This window comes from Bombyx mori, chromosome 25 (genome assembly GCF_030269925.1).
Source record: "Bombyx mori chromosome 25, ASM3026992v2".
NCBI classification, from domain to species: Eukaryota; Metazoa; Arthropoda; class Insecta; order Lepidoptera; family Bombycidae; genus Bombyx; species Bombyx mori.
The window spans coordinates 5932207-5946213 of NC_085131.1; the positions used below are offsets into that span (position 1 = coordinate 5932207).

The 14007-nt window shown below is 33.0% G+C and overlaps 2 protein-coding genes across 4 annotated transcripts; one reads left to right on the forward strand and one right to left on the reverse strand.

Moving 5' to 3' along the window:
• The first annotated feature begins 903 nt into the window (after positions 1-903).
• Positions 904-6427, forward strand: LOC101736704 (dimethyladenosine transferase 2, mitochondrial). 2 transcript variants are annotated; one of them, XM_012688961.3, is made up of 8 exons: positions 917-1377; positions 1447-1565; positions 1645-1786; positions 2344-2483; positions 3084-3230; positions 4248-4387; positions 5412-5576; positions 6234-6427. In XM_012688961.3, the coding sequence occupies exons 1-8, from the start codon at positions 1167-1169 to the stop codon at positions 6409-6411; spliced, it is 1242 nt and encodes a 413-aa protein (XP_012544415.2). In that variant the 5' UTR covers positions 917-1166; the 3' UTR covers positions 6412-6427. The 2 variants fall into 2 exon arrangements, with proteins under 2 accessions (XP_037876424.1, XP_012544415.2); XM_038020496.2 differs by having other exon boundaries at positions 904-1565.
• Positions 6428-6710: 283 nt separating this feature from the next.
• Positions 6711-13812, reverse strand: LOC101745223 (uncharacterized). Of its 2 annotated transcripts, XM_021346891.3 has the most exons (5): positions 13492-13807; positions 12002-13248; positions 11070-11247; positions 10478-10585; positions 6711-8952 (listed from the first exon to the last, which is right to left on the reverse strand). In XM_021346891.3, the coding sequence occupies exons 1-5, from the start codon at positions 13583-13585 to the stop codon at positions 7403-7405; spliced, it is 3177 nt and encodes a 1058-aa protein (XP_021202566.2). In that variant the 5' UTR covers positions 13586-13807; the 3' UTR covers positions 6711-7402. The 2 variants fall into 2 exon arrangements, with proteins under 2 accessions (XP_021202566.2, XP_004924589.2); XM_004924532.5 differs by lacking the exon at positions 10478-10585 and having other exon boundaries at positions 13492-13812.
• Between the last annotated feature and the right edge of the window lie 195 nt (positions 13813-14007).

Genomic DNA, 14007 nt, shown 5'->3' on the forward strand with positions numbered 1-14007 from the left:
AAAAAATAAATAAAAAAAAGTAGCCTATGTTCATCAGGGACAATGTCGGCTTCTAATGGAAAAAGAATTTTTCAAATCGGTCCAGTAGTTTCGGAGCCTATTCGAAACAAACAAACAAATCTTTCCTCTTTATAATATTAGTATAGATATGGCGCTGCCCCTTTTAAAACTGAACCCTTAAAGCTTGGTCCCTCCAACCATTTTTAATGGATTTCAAATCTATTATTCTTTTAATTATAATGTTGACTTTTTATTTTGTAATAATTAAATTCCATCTCATCCCGTGCTATTCTATGTCATTAAATCTCATCCTATACGATGATTTCTAATTCAGTTCGTGTTCTAAAAGACATGGTTTCGGCTTCATGAGGCAGTCCTCGGACCTTTTTCTTATCGTCACGGTTGTGAATTGACATATTAATGCAATCCTATAGTCAAGTCTATCCAATTTAAAAAAATTAAAACAATTTTTCTGTGTCAAATGTCGGAACTTTTTAGCGGGAGTGCGAGGATCGAAATTGTGTGGTTTTTTTTTATTTTGTTAATTTAGTATTTCTTCGGGTTTACATGTTTAATAACGGTGGCTTATTAACTGATTAAAAATGAAAATGGGAAAATGAAACAAAGCGGCTGGATGTAGCTTCTCGGGATCGCCAAAAAAGTCTCAGCAAATAACCATCATTTTGCTGAGACTTTATTTCACCTCATCTCATCTCGTTTCATTTAATTTCATCCCAATTGCTTACATTCACAAATAAATCAACTTCACCTCATTTCATCCATATAAAATTTCACCATAGATGGATAATAATATACTTAATATTAATTTTCACTCGCATTATTTTTTTAAAACAGAATATAAAAAATTAAGCTATATATTATGGTGATAATATGTTACCTTCCTACTCTGTCAACTGTCAAATGTCAGTTTGTCAGTTTCAAATTTTATGCTGGCTTCGCTGCAAATGACCGTATCTAATATTAATACCTTTAAAACTCATACACTTAATATTTGAGGTGTGAATTGAGGCATTACTTTTCCAGGAAAAATAAATGGAAGAACAATAATTTTAGAAATGAATAATATTTAAATTTCTGAATATAGTAATTTTTTTAAATGTCCCACTGCGCTTTTTTTAACAATATTTAATTAAATTAATTTAACTATGATTGGTAAATCGTTCTTTCGATTGCATTGTAAAAGATGTAACTTTATCGCTATTCATATTCGAATGCGTCACAAATTAAATAAACTGAGTGAAAAACAGCCGAAATTGGCCGAAGATGTTCTCAAGTTTTTAAATAGTTCACCAGAATACAATGGTTTGAAAGAACAACTTCCTACGTCATTACTTAGAAAATATAAAGCACCTGAAAGTATGTATTTGATAAATAGAAAAACAGCAAGTATAATTGCAAATACTGTAAAAAGCTATTTTACCCAAGGTTCACCATTGATTGAGGTTAACCCTGGCTTGGGTATTCTTACTGAAAATATTCTAAAATGTCAAAATAACAAGATATACTTATTTGAACAGTCTAATCATTTTTCTCCATACTTGGATGTAAGTTTCAAGTAAAAAAATATATATGTGAGAATGTACAATTTCAAATAAAGTAACATTATTTCAACTCGTAATACAGGACTTACAACAAAAATACCCAGGCAGGATCTCATTCAAAATAGCAGATTTTTTTGGAATGTGGAAATTAGCATTCAAAGATAAAATGGATGATGGAAACAGAATTCAGGAATTGCTAGGAGATTTATCTACTACTGACAAAAGTAAGTTATGTTGGTAATAATTTCAACTTCCAAATAGAAAAGCAATAAGAATCAAGGATAAACAATAATGAATGCTCAATTTCAATATTGCCTCATTGTTAAAGTATAATGGGTAACATAATATAGTTGAATCAAAAATTTTTTTTTAAAATTAATTTGATATTTCTAGTTTTAATTTTAAAATTATGAATAGTGTACCTAAGATCATGAAGAGTTAGGGATTGTAGCTAAGGTGATATTATGACATTACTACAGTAATGCGTATTTAACAGTTCTTCAATTTTTGTCATTCCAACAATTAATCCACTCTAAAGAGCCACAAAATTTACGAATGTATGAATGATTCAGGTTCTTATTAGCTTTTGAAATATGTAAGTTGTATCTACATCACACTGCTATTCCAACATTACAAATGAAAAGTAAATTTGTTGGTTTGTTACCCTTTCACTTATATTTTCAGTTACTTAATGGTATGGTTTATTTAATAGAGGTATAAGAAAGATTATTGTTAAATTATCCAACCAGCTAGGTTTTACCTCAGCAATTTTTTATTTCAGATAGGACTGTCAAGATACTGGGATCAATGCCAGGACTATCTTTCATGAAACATTTGATTTACAATGTATTATTCCATAACACTACAAATCAGCTCGGTAGACCTGATCTGTTTATAACAATGCCTGTACATCATTATGAGGTACGAGAAAATTATGCTAAATAAGAGGAGATATAAAAATTTAAGCATGAGCTATAATTGTTAAAGATATAATATTGTTTACCATTTACAAACAGCTGCTGTTACAATACAATTGGAACTTTGATTTATTTTTCTATTGCATTGTTGGGTGCGCTCATGGCCCTGTTGATATTAATTGGGGTTACTGTAGCTAAAAGACATCACAATATGATTGCTGCCATCTATATTGAGACATGTGGTTGAAGTCTTAATTGTACTGTATAATAGTGGTCTCATTCTTCAAACTCCCACTTAAAACTATATGGTTTATTGAGTTACTCTGCTATGTATGTATATGAATAAAAATAAAAATCAACATGGGTGGTCACTTTTTTTGAAATTGACATTGTTTTCCATAATCTTTATTGTGAAATTCATTCATCACCAATGTGGTGTAGGCTATTTATTGAGTGCCGTATTGCCCTGTGCCCATTATGCTTATTGGAATCATAAAATTCTTAACACAATCCTATTATAATAATGGCAATGGTCTTCTAATGACAGATTGAATGTAATATTTGTTCATGAAATTCTAGATGATTATTTTTGTGAATATTTTAGTTTCTTACAGATAAGGAGGTTCAGCAATCAAAACAGAAATCTGTGCCAACCTTATTCCAGCTTTTGTTTGATTGCAAAACATTAACAACGGTTACAAAAGCCCATTTTCTGCCATGGACATTGAGTAATAGCAAACACCATTCTGTGGTAATAAATCTATCTTACATATATTTAGATTTTTGTACATGATCTGTTTGTGGAAAACAAGTTAAATAATTAATAATAATTAATAAAATTTACAACTAATAAACTACAAGGCATCATGACCCTGTACAAAGATGAGTTGTTTGGATCACTCTGTTCTTTCACCAAAGCTCCTAAACAAATTTAGTCTAATTTCTGGCTTACACCGTGACTGGCAAGGCTTATTAACTGCTCAAACTGCACAGCAACCAACTTGAGATTGCATCACCGGATGTACCTCTGACAGTTCCCTGCCTGGTATCCACATTAGTCACTGAGCTGCCGTAAAAGCTAAGTAAGGAGCTTCAGGTCCAAGACAAAGATGAATTCAGACTATCAGGAATTTATATTAATACTGTTAATATAATATCTTTTACAATCTTTACCATCTTCATGATCACTTAATGCTCGTGAGATTATGTTCTTGAAAATTTATTGGGACCCCTACAGGTCTTACCTTTTAAACTTTCGTTTATTTTTTACATTTACCAATACTATTTATTGTACTTACATATTATACTTACCTTATGCTTAAGTCACCTTTTATTTTTAAAGATTTTGGTCGGAACGGTAAATAGCATGAATAGGTCTTTTCTGCGCAACGAAAATCGGTTCAACCGGAAATACAGTAGAAACTAGCCTATTGAGTTTCTCGCCGGATCTTCTCAGTGGGTCGCGTTTCCGATCCGGTGGTAGATTCTGCGAAGCACTGCTCTTGCTAGGGTCAGTGTTAGCAACTCTCCGATTTGAGCCCCGTGAGCTCACCTATACACGTTAGGGTGAATCTGAAATAGCCTCTCAAGCCTATCGGCATAGGTAGAAAAAAAAAAGTAGAATGTGACATTGAAAATGTATTGAAGTACTTGAGCTCACCATGTCTTTATTAATGTACATTCCCTTAATGGTAGACCAGATGCGCCTAGCTCCAACTAACTACTCTAGTAATAACGACAATACAAACCAGACCATTTCATGTTATAGCTGAATGAACACAACCTGTATTTGGTAAATATAACACAAAAGGAAAAACTACCATGTCCAGCAGAATATTTGCCATTGTTATGGTATTTTTTCAAACCACAAATGTTCTCGAAATCGACGAGAGTTATTCCGATGTTGGAGTAAGTTCCTTGTTAATAATATTGCAATCGAATATTAGGTTTAGAAAAATAAAATAACATACTTATTAAGATACTTGTGAAAGATGGCGAAAATATAATAAAAAAGAAACCCTGTATATCAAACAAACTATGAATATATCAAACAGTTTGAAGTCGTCGTGGCCTTACGGATAAGGCGTCCGAGTGCGTTCGTGTTGACCGATGCACCGGTGTTCGAAACTCAGGCGGGTACCAATTTTTCTAATGAAATACGTACTTAACAAATGTTCACGATTGATTTCCACAGTGAAGGAATAAGATCGTGTAATAAAAATGAAACCCGTAAAATTATAATTTGCGTAATTACTGGTGGTAGGACTTCTTGTGAGTCCGCGCCGTGTATACCACCACCCCGCCTACTTCTGCCGTGAAGCAGAAATGCGTTTCTGTTTGAAGGGTGGGGCAGCCGTTGTAACTATACTTGAGACCTTAGAACTTATATCTCAAGGTGGATAACGCATTTATGCTGTGGATGTCTATGGGCTCCAGTAACCACTTAACACCAGGTGGGCTTTGAGCTCGTCCATCCATCTAAGCAATAAAAAATTAATAAATAAAAAATTATAAAGTAGGTAATAAAATCACCAGCCTGGTTTTAAGTGAGTTCTGTAGCTGATAGATACTACAAAGTGAATGTCCAAACCCTCCTGAGATATGAAGTGCAAGTTTAAATGGTATTGTATCCCATCCTTCAACCCGGAACACATGACTGCTTCACGGCAGAAATATGATGGAGGTACCTACCTACCCATTCGGACTTCTAATACACCCTAATAACAGTATACGCCGGTTGACGATCGTTGTACACTGATAGAATACTCAGAAAACACTACTGACTATTCTCCAGAGAAACCCTTAGTTGCCTTTTACGAAATCCACGAGAAGATATGGTCTTATTTATTGTAAGGCAACAAAAGATCCTTTAACAAAACCGCCAATTTTATTGAAATTGACAGTCTTTTGTAGCATATATTAACTTTATCAGGCAATGGATACCAGGGTGCGGAGTGTGGCTTATAACTGGACAGGATCCACCGGACAGCAATAAATTATTATCCCCAGGAAAAGATGACGCGTCACTGCCACATATGACCATATTTACAGAGTTTGGTGATCTTAATTTACAACAAAAAATTACTGTTTTCAAAAGGTACATTTTCTATATATCATAAAAATGTTTCACGGTTGTCTTTATGTAAATAGTATTACTTTACCAGCTCTTGCCACGGTTTCTCACTGAAATTAAAAATTTTGATAAGAACCCATTAAATAATGGTAATCAAATGATCACTCCAAACTTTTTTCTAATATAAAACAAAGACGTAATTGACTTTTAAAATTAAAAAAAAATTACTGGTGGTAGGACCTCTTGTGTCCGCACGGGTAGGTACCACCACCCTGCCTATTTCTGCCGTGAAGTTGTAATGCGTTTCGGTTTAAAGGGTGAGGCAGCCGTTGTAACTATACTGAGACCTTAGAACTCCATATCTCAAGGTGGGTGGCGGAATTTACTTTTAAAATTAAAAAAAATTACTGGTGGTAGGACCTCTTGTGTGTCCGCACGGGTAGGTACCACCACCCTGCCTATTTCTGGCGTGAAGTTGTAATGCGTTTCGGTTAGAAAGGTGAAGCAGCTGTTGTAACTATACTGAGACCTTAGAACTCCATATCTGAAGGTGGGTGGCGGAATTTACGTTGTAGATATTTATGGGCTCCGGTAACCACTTAACACCAGGTGGACTGTGAACTCGTCCACTTATCTATGCAATAAAAAAACTTATAAAATAAATATAAAACTTTTTTACAGATTTATATCTTGGCCGGAGTTTGAACAATGTCAGTTTAGAATAACTATGGAGAATAATCTGCCGAAATCTGTAACTCAGTTTGAAGATGATGATAAAGATTCAATCCCAACGATTACACACATAGACCACATGGACCATTCGGACACGGAAGTGGATTCGCAAGAGTTTGATAAATAAAACAGTTTTTTCTATAGTATATGCGTTTAACTTCTCTTTTATAGCATTCAAACAAACAGTGAAATAAATAAAGTAAATAATTATAACGGAATAATATTTCGTAAGTGAATAAATATCATGTGGTTTCTATAAAATACTGAAAAATAATTTCAATAAATTAAATTTGTTGTTACTAAACATAAATAATACCTTGTCTGCATAAATTTGCTAAAATAATATAAATTGCAAATAATACCTAATGAATGTGACTTACATACTTTTTCTCATTTTGAAATTGTACATTGTGATGAAAACGTCTGTAGATTTAATAATTTATTTTATATTATTCACAATATATACAGATATGTATTATACCAATTTACAATTTATTACTTTTTTTATAAACTTAATTATAAAATTTCTTTAACTTAAATTAATTTCGTTAATTATATTCTACGTACAATGATAAGGACGGGTATCACACTAACACTCGATAAACGAGCAGTTACAATTAGAATTCTACACTAATATTCCACTACTCACAATTATTAAGTATTACATGTTTTGAAATGTTTCAACTATTGATTTCTATGGCTTCAACTACATTCAGTTAACTCTGTACATAAGACAAACCTGTTGTTACGAACAGCTTTTACTTAGTGTGAATCGAATTTATAAATTTTTCATTAAAGTACCTTCATTCTACAAAGGTACAGTTGGTTTTCGACATCTAATTTTGACGTGCCTCACACGTCCATCTTAAAACCTTTAAATTATATTGAAATATTGCAAGATTCTATTCAGTAAGCAGGTAACACAGGACTAGGAAACCGACCGAAACTTATTAAGTATTTTAATGTTTCAAGAATAGTTTTAAAACTTAAATATTAATTTTATATATTTATAAAGATCACAATACATATATTAAAAAGCTACGCCCTTCACCAGATTATTGTTATATCAAATTAAGTACATACATTCGTTATAACTATATTAAAATTCGATAACTTTGTTATAAATTTTGGAAATGCTTCTCAGTGTGTGTCTTTAAATTATTGGACTTGGGGGTAATATAATTTAAACCTGGAATATCAAGTGGTATTTCACTTTTTCTCGCGATAAATTTATTGGTACTTTTCTGGGAATTTAAATTAGTGTGAACGTTTAGGCTTATTGTGCTTAGACCGTTCTGTGGTTTTACAGAAGGACTCGAAACGAATTCCGACCACTCGTCCTCGTCCACTGTGTGCTTTTTGGCGGAAACCTGTGGCTTACCCGATACGAATTCGCCCCAAACATCGTCCTCTGCTGTTAAATTGTTAACGGTTGTTTTAATACTGTGACTAGGTGAGCTCTTGTTCGGGTTCACGCTCAAGTCTGTTTTTAAGGAATGTAACGTTTCAACGGGATTAAATCTTGACAGATCCTGCAAATCTATACCCGGGTTGGGCCAATTGATTTGCGAGAAGCTTTCTAAAGTTAGGGGTTGCAAAATTTGCCCAGTGCTTTGTTGAGCTATCGGAGGCGAAAAAACAGGAACAATCGATGTCGGTTGTAAGATATTACTGTGGATGATAGGGTTCACCGCCATAAAATTATTCGAAACATCCTTTGTTTTAGATCCTGTTCCAAACACAGTTTCGCTGTCGTTTGCATTGTTTGATTCTGTTGAGTTGTACAATGAATACGTGTTTGGGTTATCGCTTCTAATTTTAGGAAAATCACATTCAAAGTTTACGTCTTGAACCATATTGTGAGCTGTATTTTTAATATTAATATCTTTACAATTCGTTAGACTCTTGGCCGGAACTTGTGTTGGTAATGCTGATTGGAATGTATCGAAGTCGTCATCAGTGTTACTAAAAGTTACTGATTCACTATTTAGCGTTAAATCTTCTTTTAAAGGTTTTTGAATAGAATCGTTTACTGACGAATCAATTTTAATTTCTAGTTGGTTTGAAGTTTGGTTACCACTCCATGAAGAGCTTGAAGCGAACTCTGCAAAATCATTAAATACTTCTTTCACCTCCCCAGGATCTGGCCAGTTTAGGGTGGGAAATATGGGTTCCATTTTAATCGGTTGTAATATTTGGGTCTGATATGTTACAGTCTGCGAAACGGAACTCTCTGAAGCCATGTTAGGTGGATTTGAATTATTTTGTTGTATTGTTTGACTTCTTTCTGCTGTTGAATTAGTGGCACATGGAGTACTTTTAAAATCTTGAAATTCCCAGTACTCGTCGTCATCATCAGATTTGTGATTAGATGAACGTGATACAGAACACTCTGTAAACTTCTCTGCAATAGCTTCATGTTTATTTTCAGTCGTTTGAGGTATAAGAACTGTTGGCTGACTGTCGTAATGTATTGTTTTCGATCGAGGTATTTCTGAATCGGTCGGTGTAAATATATGTGTGTCCGGTAAACTTATCTGTCGTATTGGTTGCACATTAATAGTGCTTGAATATATCTTTTCAGCTTTTGTCGTTGCTATAGCGTCAAACACATGCAAGTCAGTAGGTCGATTTTCAGGAGTTGTTCTTACGTTTTCAGTCTTGCAAGCTGAAACATGTGAAAATACACAGTGATGAATTACACAATGATTCACACTAACACTGGATGCAACTTTAAAGAGAAGTTGCGAAATGTCAATTCGCTGGGTTGAAACAGGAACATACTGGATATAAATAGGCTGTACGTGTATTTTGGCAAAGTACACTAGATTAGAAAAGGATAACCAGTTTTTATACATAATTCACCTTGCGAAGAAATCTGTTAAGGGTCCACGATTTGCTGTACCATCTTTGCAGAAGATGTCAGCATCTTCGAAAAGGGCTAAGAAATATGTTGTCAAAATCTAAACGACAAAAGATGGCATGTATACACACATCATCAAACCGAACATCATAAAGAAATGCTGGCTTAGGCAGAATATCTCACAGTTCACTTTGTGTTAAGTAATTACCCACCTGACCATCTAAGGTCGAAGTTTTGGTTGACTGGGCAGTTAAAATGTTAGAGGTTTTGCGGAGGGAAAATATCATAGATTTTTACTTTACTTTATGGCGTAGTTAGTTGGATTAATAAAGCGAATTAACCTAAAGGATGCTCCTTTAATCTAACTGGTCCAAAAAATGGACTGACCAATATTAATTTATAGAAGAAATACATTTCAATACTCACTCCAGCTCTAACCGCTGACCGAATAGTTCTCTAAAGATACATGTATGTGATCCTAGCTTCTTCGAGCTACTATTGTTACTTTACCATCTTCCGTAAGTAACACTTGTAATCTTTCCTTATATACGCAGGAAAATAGAAAGCTTAAGTCACTCTGACCGAGCTTATTCTCATTTCATTAAAAGATTTCTACTCAGTGTGCTTAGTGCGAGTTTTTTAACGTTCTCGATAGAGTAAAAGTAACTCAAATTTGTATGCAGTTGGAACAGCGCCCCTAGCGGAAAACGTAGGCTAACATTCCAACTCCATGCAAATTTGATTTAACTTTTACGCTATCGAGAACGTTAAAAAACTCGCACTAAGCACACAGATCATTTGATTACAAGGAGCGCCCGGTCGACTTTCAAGATGATATTCAATTTCTATTAGAAAACTCATATTTTTCTAAGGAGTTTTCTTCATTTTCCATGATAATGATATATTTGAAAATTAACAAATAGAGCCCTTAATGTTTATGAGCACTTAGCGAAATTTTATTCTCAACTGTTATTCTAATTCGATTGAACGACTAACGCCGAGCTCACTTCTCAAAAAATACAGGATTTTTTATTGTGATATCTACGGGTTTCATCACTTACCACTTAATGGATTTATAAGTTCGTTCACCCATCTACACCATATAAAAAAAAAAAAATTGATAAAATCCTGATAACTTTCTCGTCTAATATTTACGTGTCTGAAATTACTAAGCTTTAGGTATAAGTATATGTAGGATTCAATATTTTTACTTATGGTAGGCAAAGCATTTTCATTATTGTATTTTCCTAATACAATACCATTATTAATTTTTTCGATCTTTCGAGCATTTCCCTTTAAAACTTAAAATGACAATTGTAAATTTACTTACCATTTGACAGTAATTCGGATATCTTGAGATTTGAATGATTATGAGCCATTTGGTCTAGTGTGGCCATTAGGTGTTCTAAGTCAAGGAGGAGAGCCTCAGCATAAGTGACTATAGGAATTGAGGATAAGGTCCAAGCGGATAAATTACAATTTGGGTGATAGTTAGTAATCCATGTGCAAGACATGCAAAAGAATATTAGAATGTGATTTTTAGTAGAAGCATATTTGCATTTATCATATACTCAACTATCTAATTAGCCTTATTTGTATACTTAGCTAACACTTGTTAGCTTTTGTTCTGGCAACTTAATGTGCAAACTGTGAGCATAATATTTTGATACTATATCATGATTATTGTGCATTTTTACTAGTGAACTCCATTCAATGGAGTTCATTGGTAGTGGTGCAATCTTTTATGTACAATAATTTTTGGTAGAATTCCACCTTTTTCCTAATTGAAAATGTTTCTTTTTTTTTTACACTAAGTAACAATTATTTATATTTCACGAGTTAATTATTTCAATAAACACTTGAATAATTTGTTACTCACATAATTCTTATTGTTTATGTCATTATACATATTATGTACTTACACTGTTGTCCTTCAACCGGATCCACCCATGGAGTGCTTTTACTTGTAGACTTCTCATTGGGGACATCTTCATTGGGAGATAATACTGATGATGATGTAGACTTCTGCGGTTGTAGAGGAGCTGCTCCTAAGTTCGCTGCATATTTGGGCATACTGTGATTCCACTTGTGACCAAAAAGCTGCAATTTTTTTTGTTATTTGTCAATCTTATCTTATTCTCCTCAGAGGTCATTTGAGATTTAATTACGCAATGTCGAAAAATACTCTACAAGGGAAATAAATTCAGATTATTTACACAGACAAGTCTAACAAGAATTATATGGAGAAATTGCCAACTCCAATCAACAAAAATCCAAAATGTCTGTGTTATTTAAACAATCCATGTCCAAGATTCAATTATAAATTGCATTGGTATTATGATAGTGTTACTCTTTTAAACGTGAATAAAAAGTTGTTTAGGCAGGTTATAGAAGCAGGCAGGACAGTACTACTGCCTGATGTAGTTCAGAAATAATAGTATGTTATTGAGACCAGGGGCACATACCCTTATCTTCCAAATATTAGCTAAACAAGGTCCTTTGACTTAATAATTGTAATTGTAATGGTAATTGGCTCAAACCAAAGCAGTTAGCAATTAGCTTAAGCCAAGCATTTCAAAGACTCGAGTGAGGTGAAAGCAGTGTCTGATTTGACCAATGTGTGTGTGTGAATCAATCACTATAATAAGTAGACATTTTAAAAGTACAAAAAGCTTGAAACTGGGTTCATAAAACATTTTTAGTTTTGAAAGTATGAACAAAATATTTAAATAATTTTGAAATACATATATTTCAATATAATTAGTTATATTAGATTAGATATAGTTATACTATATATACTTAAAAAGAGCCAATTGTGTAAAACATGAAATATATGATTATTTACTTTACTCACAATATTTCTGGAATCAATGCATAATGCCCTTAATAGGGTTTTTTGACCAAAAGAATGATTCCAATTAACTATGTAAGGCTGTCTAACATCAGTTTCTGTTAAATGCCCCCATGTTTCACCCAGCACAGATTCTATAGAAATATTTATTTCATTTTGAGGTTTTACTATTTCATCTTCAAATATACATTGTAATACTTTATTTATATTCTCTATAACTGGAACACTACTGTCACTTGAATGCAAATTAAATACAGCTGTGCCTGGATCATCTAGCTGTGAGGTTAATGTATTTCCATCATGAGGGACCGATGACTTGAAATCATCGAAATCACCAAAATCATCATCATCATCTTCACTATTTGAATTTGAGTCTTTAAGGGCACTGTCACTGATATTTTCAACAATATCTCTACTTTCTGATGCCGTGCAGCTTTCATTTGATTTTAGTGTTTGACTATCATTATTTGGGTTCACTATAAAATCTCCAAACTCTGAATTGCTATCATCACAATTCGAGGATGTATTTTGTAATTGACTTTGATTGTCATCAAAATTTGCTGTGAAAGTACCAAAATCTGAGTTGACTTCCTCAGTTTCCCAAGGATTGGTGTAGTTCTCAATAATGACAGATGTATTGTCAGTTTGTTTTGAATTGAAATCATCAAATTCACCAAAATCATCATTTGGATCATTTTCTAATTTAGTGTTATTTAATCCATGTTGAAGGTCAATGACAGAATTATCATCAATTTCTGTTTCAATTGGAGCATTCTGTAGTGTGTCTCTAATAATTTCATCTTCTACCATTTCAACTTGTTGATCTGTGGTTTCCTTTTCTTCTTCAACAGGTATGAAATGAAAATTTTCCCCTGTACTAATACCCTCTTCACGTAATTTTTTTATAAATTCATTTTTCACATTTGTGTTTGCTGAATTATGTACAACTTTACCTTCAACAGGATCCTTAGCTGAATCATTCACTGAATCTTTAGCTGAATCATTCAGTTCACTGAGTGATCCCACATCATCTATTTGTAAATTCAAATCTTCTATGTTAGTATCTTCTTCATATTTTATTTTATTTTGTATAGTGGGGTTTGAATCTATTACTATATCAGATTGCTTTGTGTTTTCATCCTCCAAAACGGAATTGCCTTGCAAGTCATTATGTTTTAATGATGAGATTTCGACACTATATGATGAATAGTGTCCATAGTAATCACTACATTCTTCATCATCCTGAGATACTAAAATATTTAAAAAAGTTATTTCACATTTTTAATGTTCATCGGTTTTGGTATAAAACAAGTCCTAGATCATGCATAATTGGTTGATCTAGGTCTTGTATAATTGATTGTTATTAAATATATGGAACGAGTTCGAAATAATAATAATAAATAGAATAGAAATGAATGTAACTAGTTAAAGTTTAGTTATGTGTTTACAAGATTGAGACAGGTAATATGACTTATTCAATTTCATAGACTTACGATTATATTGAACGTCGAATTCTTCAAGATCTTTTTCATCTTCGCATTGTTCAGGAGGAGGTGGTGTACTGCAGACAAGTGGAGGAATCGACATCTTAAGCAATACAAAAGGTCACGAATGTTTTACGTCGTTACTCATAAATGTATCTCATACTATATTCATCACCTATCTCATAAATGACTACATAACACTGTTTGATTATTAAAAGTATTTTTTCATGTAGATATTAAGGACAGCTGTTTTATAAATTGACAAAATTTTGCTACGAAACGAAATATTGCAAATGACAATGAATATGGACAGACGACATTAATGACAATAAAACTGACAAGTGACAACTGTTGTCAACAGTAATTGTACTAAATTACCAGAATGAGGGAAGCGCGGGAAACTTGATTGTAGACGTACGCGTTTTTCCGACTTATAAATAATTTTATTTTAAATTTTGGATTGGATCAGTAGTTTAGTGTAGTTTGTATATTAATATTTGTTTTTTTTTAAGTTTTATTTATTTA

What these genes read in the sequence shown, in the direction of transcription:
- LOC101745223 (XM_021346891.3), bottom strand. Translation starts at nt 13,585, where the DNA reads ATGTCGATTCCTCCACTTGTCTGCAGTACACCACCTCCTCCTGAACAA. An exon ending in ATTCGACGTTCAATATAATC is followed by an intron (nt 13,249 to 13,491) that starts GTAAGTCTATGA and finishes TAAATATTTTAG; the next exon opens with TATCTCAGGATGATGAAGAA. An exon ending in ATCCGAATTACTGTCAAATG is followed by an intron (nt 8,953 to 10,477) that starts GTAAGTAAATTT and finishes CACATGTTTCAG; the next exon opens with CTTGCAAGACTGAAAACGTA.
- LOC101736704 (XM_038020496.2), top strand. Translation starts at nt 1,167, where the DNA reads ATGATTGGTAAATCGTTCTTTCGATTGCATTGTAAAAGATGTAACTTT. An exon ending in ATAGCAAACACCATTCTGTG is followed by an intron (nt 3,231 to 4,247) that starts GTAATAAATCTA and finishes TTCATGTTATAG; the next exon opens with CTGAATGAACACAACCTGTA. An exon ending in AAAATTACTGTTTTCAAAAG is followed by an intron (nt 5,577 to 6,233) that starts GTACATTTTCTA and finishes ACTTTTTTACAG; the next exon opens with ATTTATATCTTGGCCGGAGT.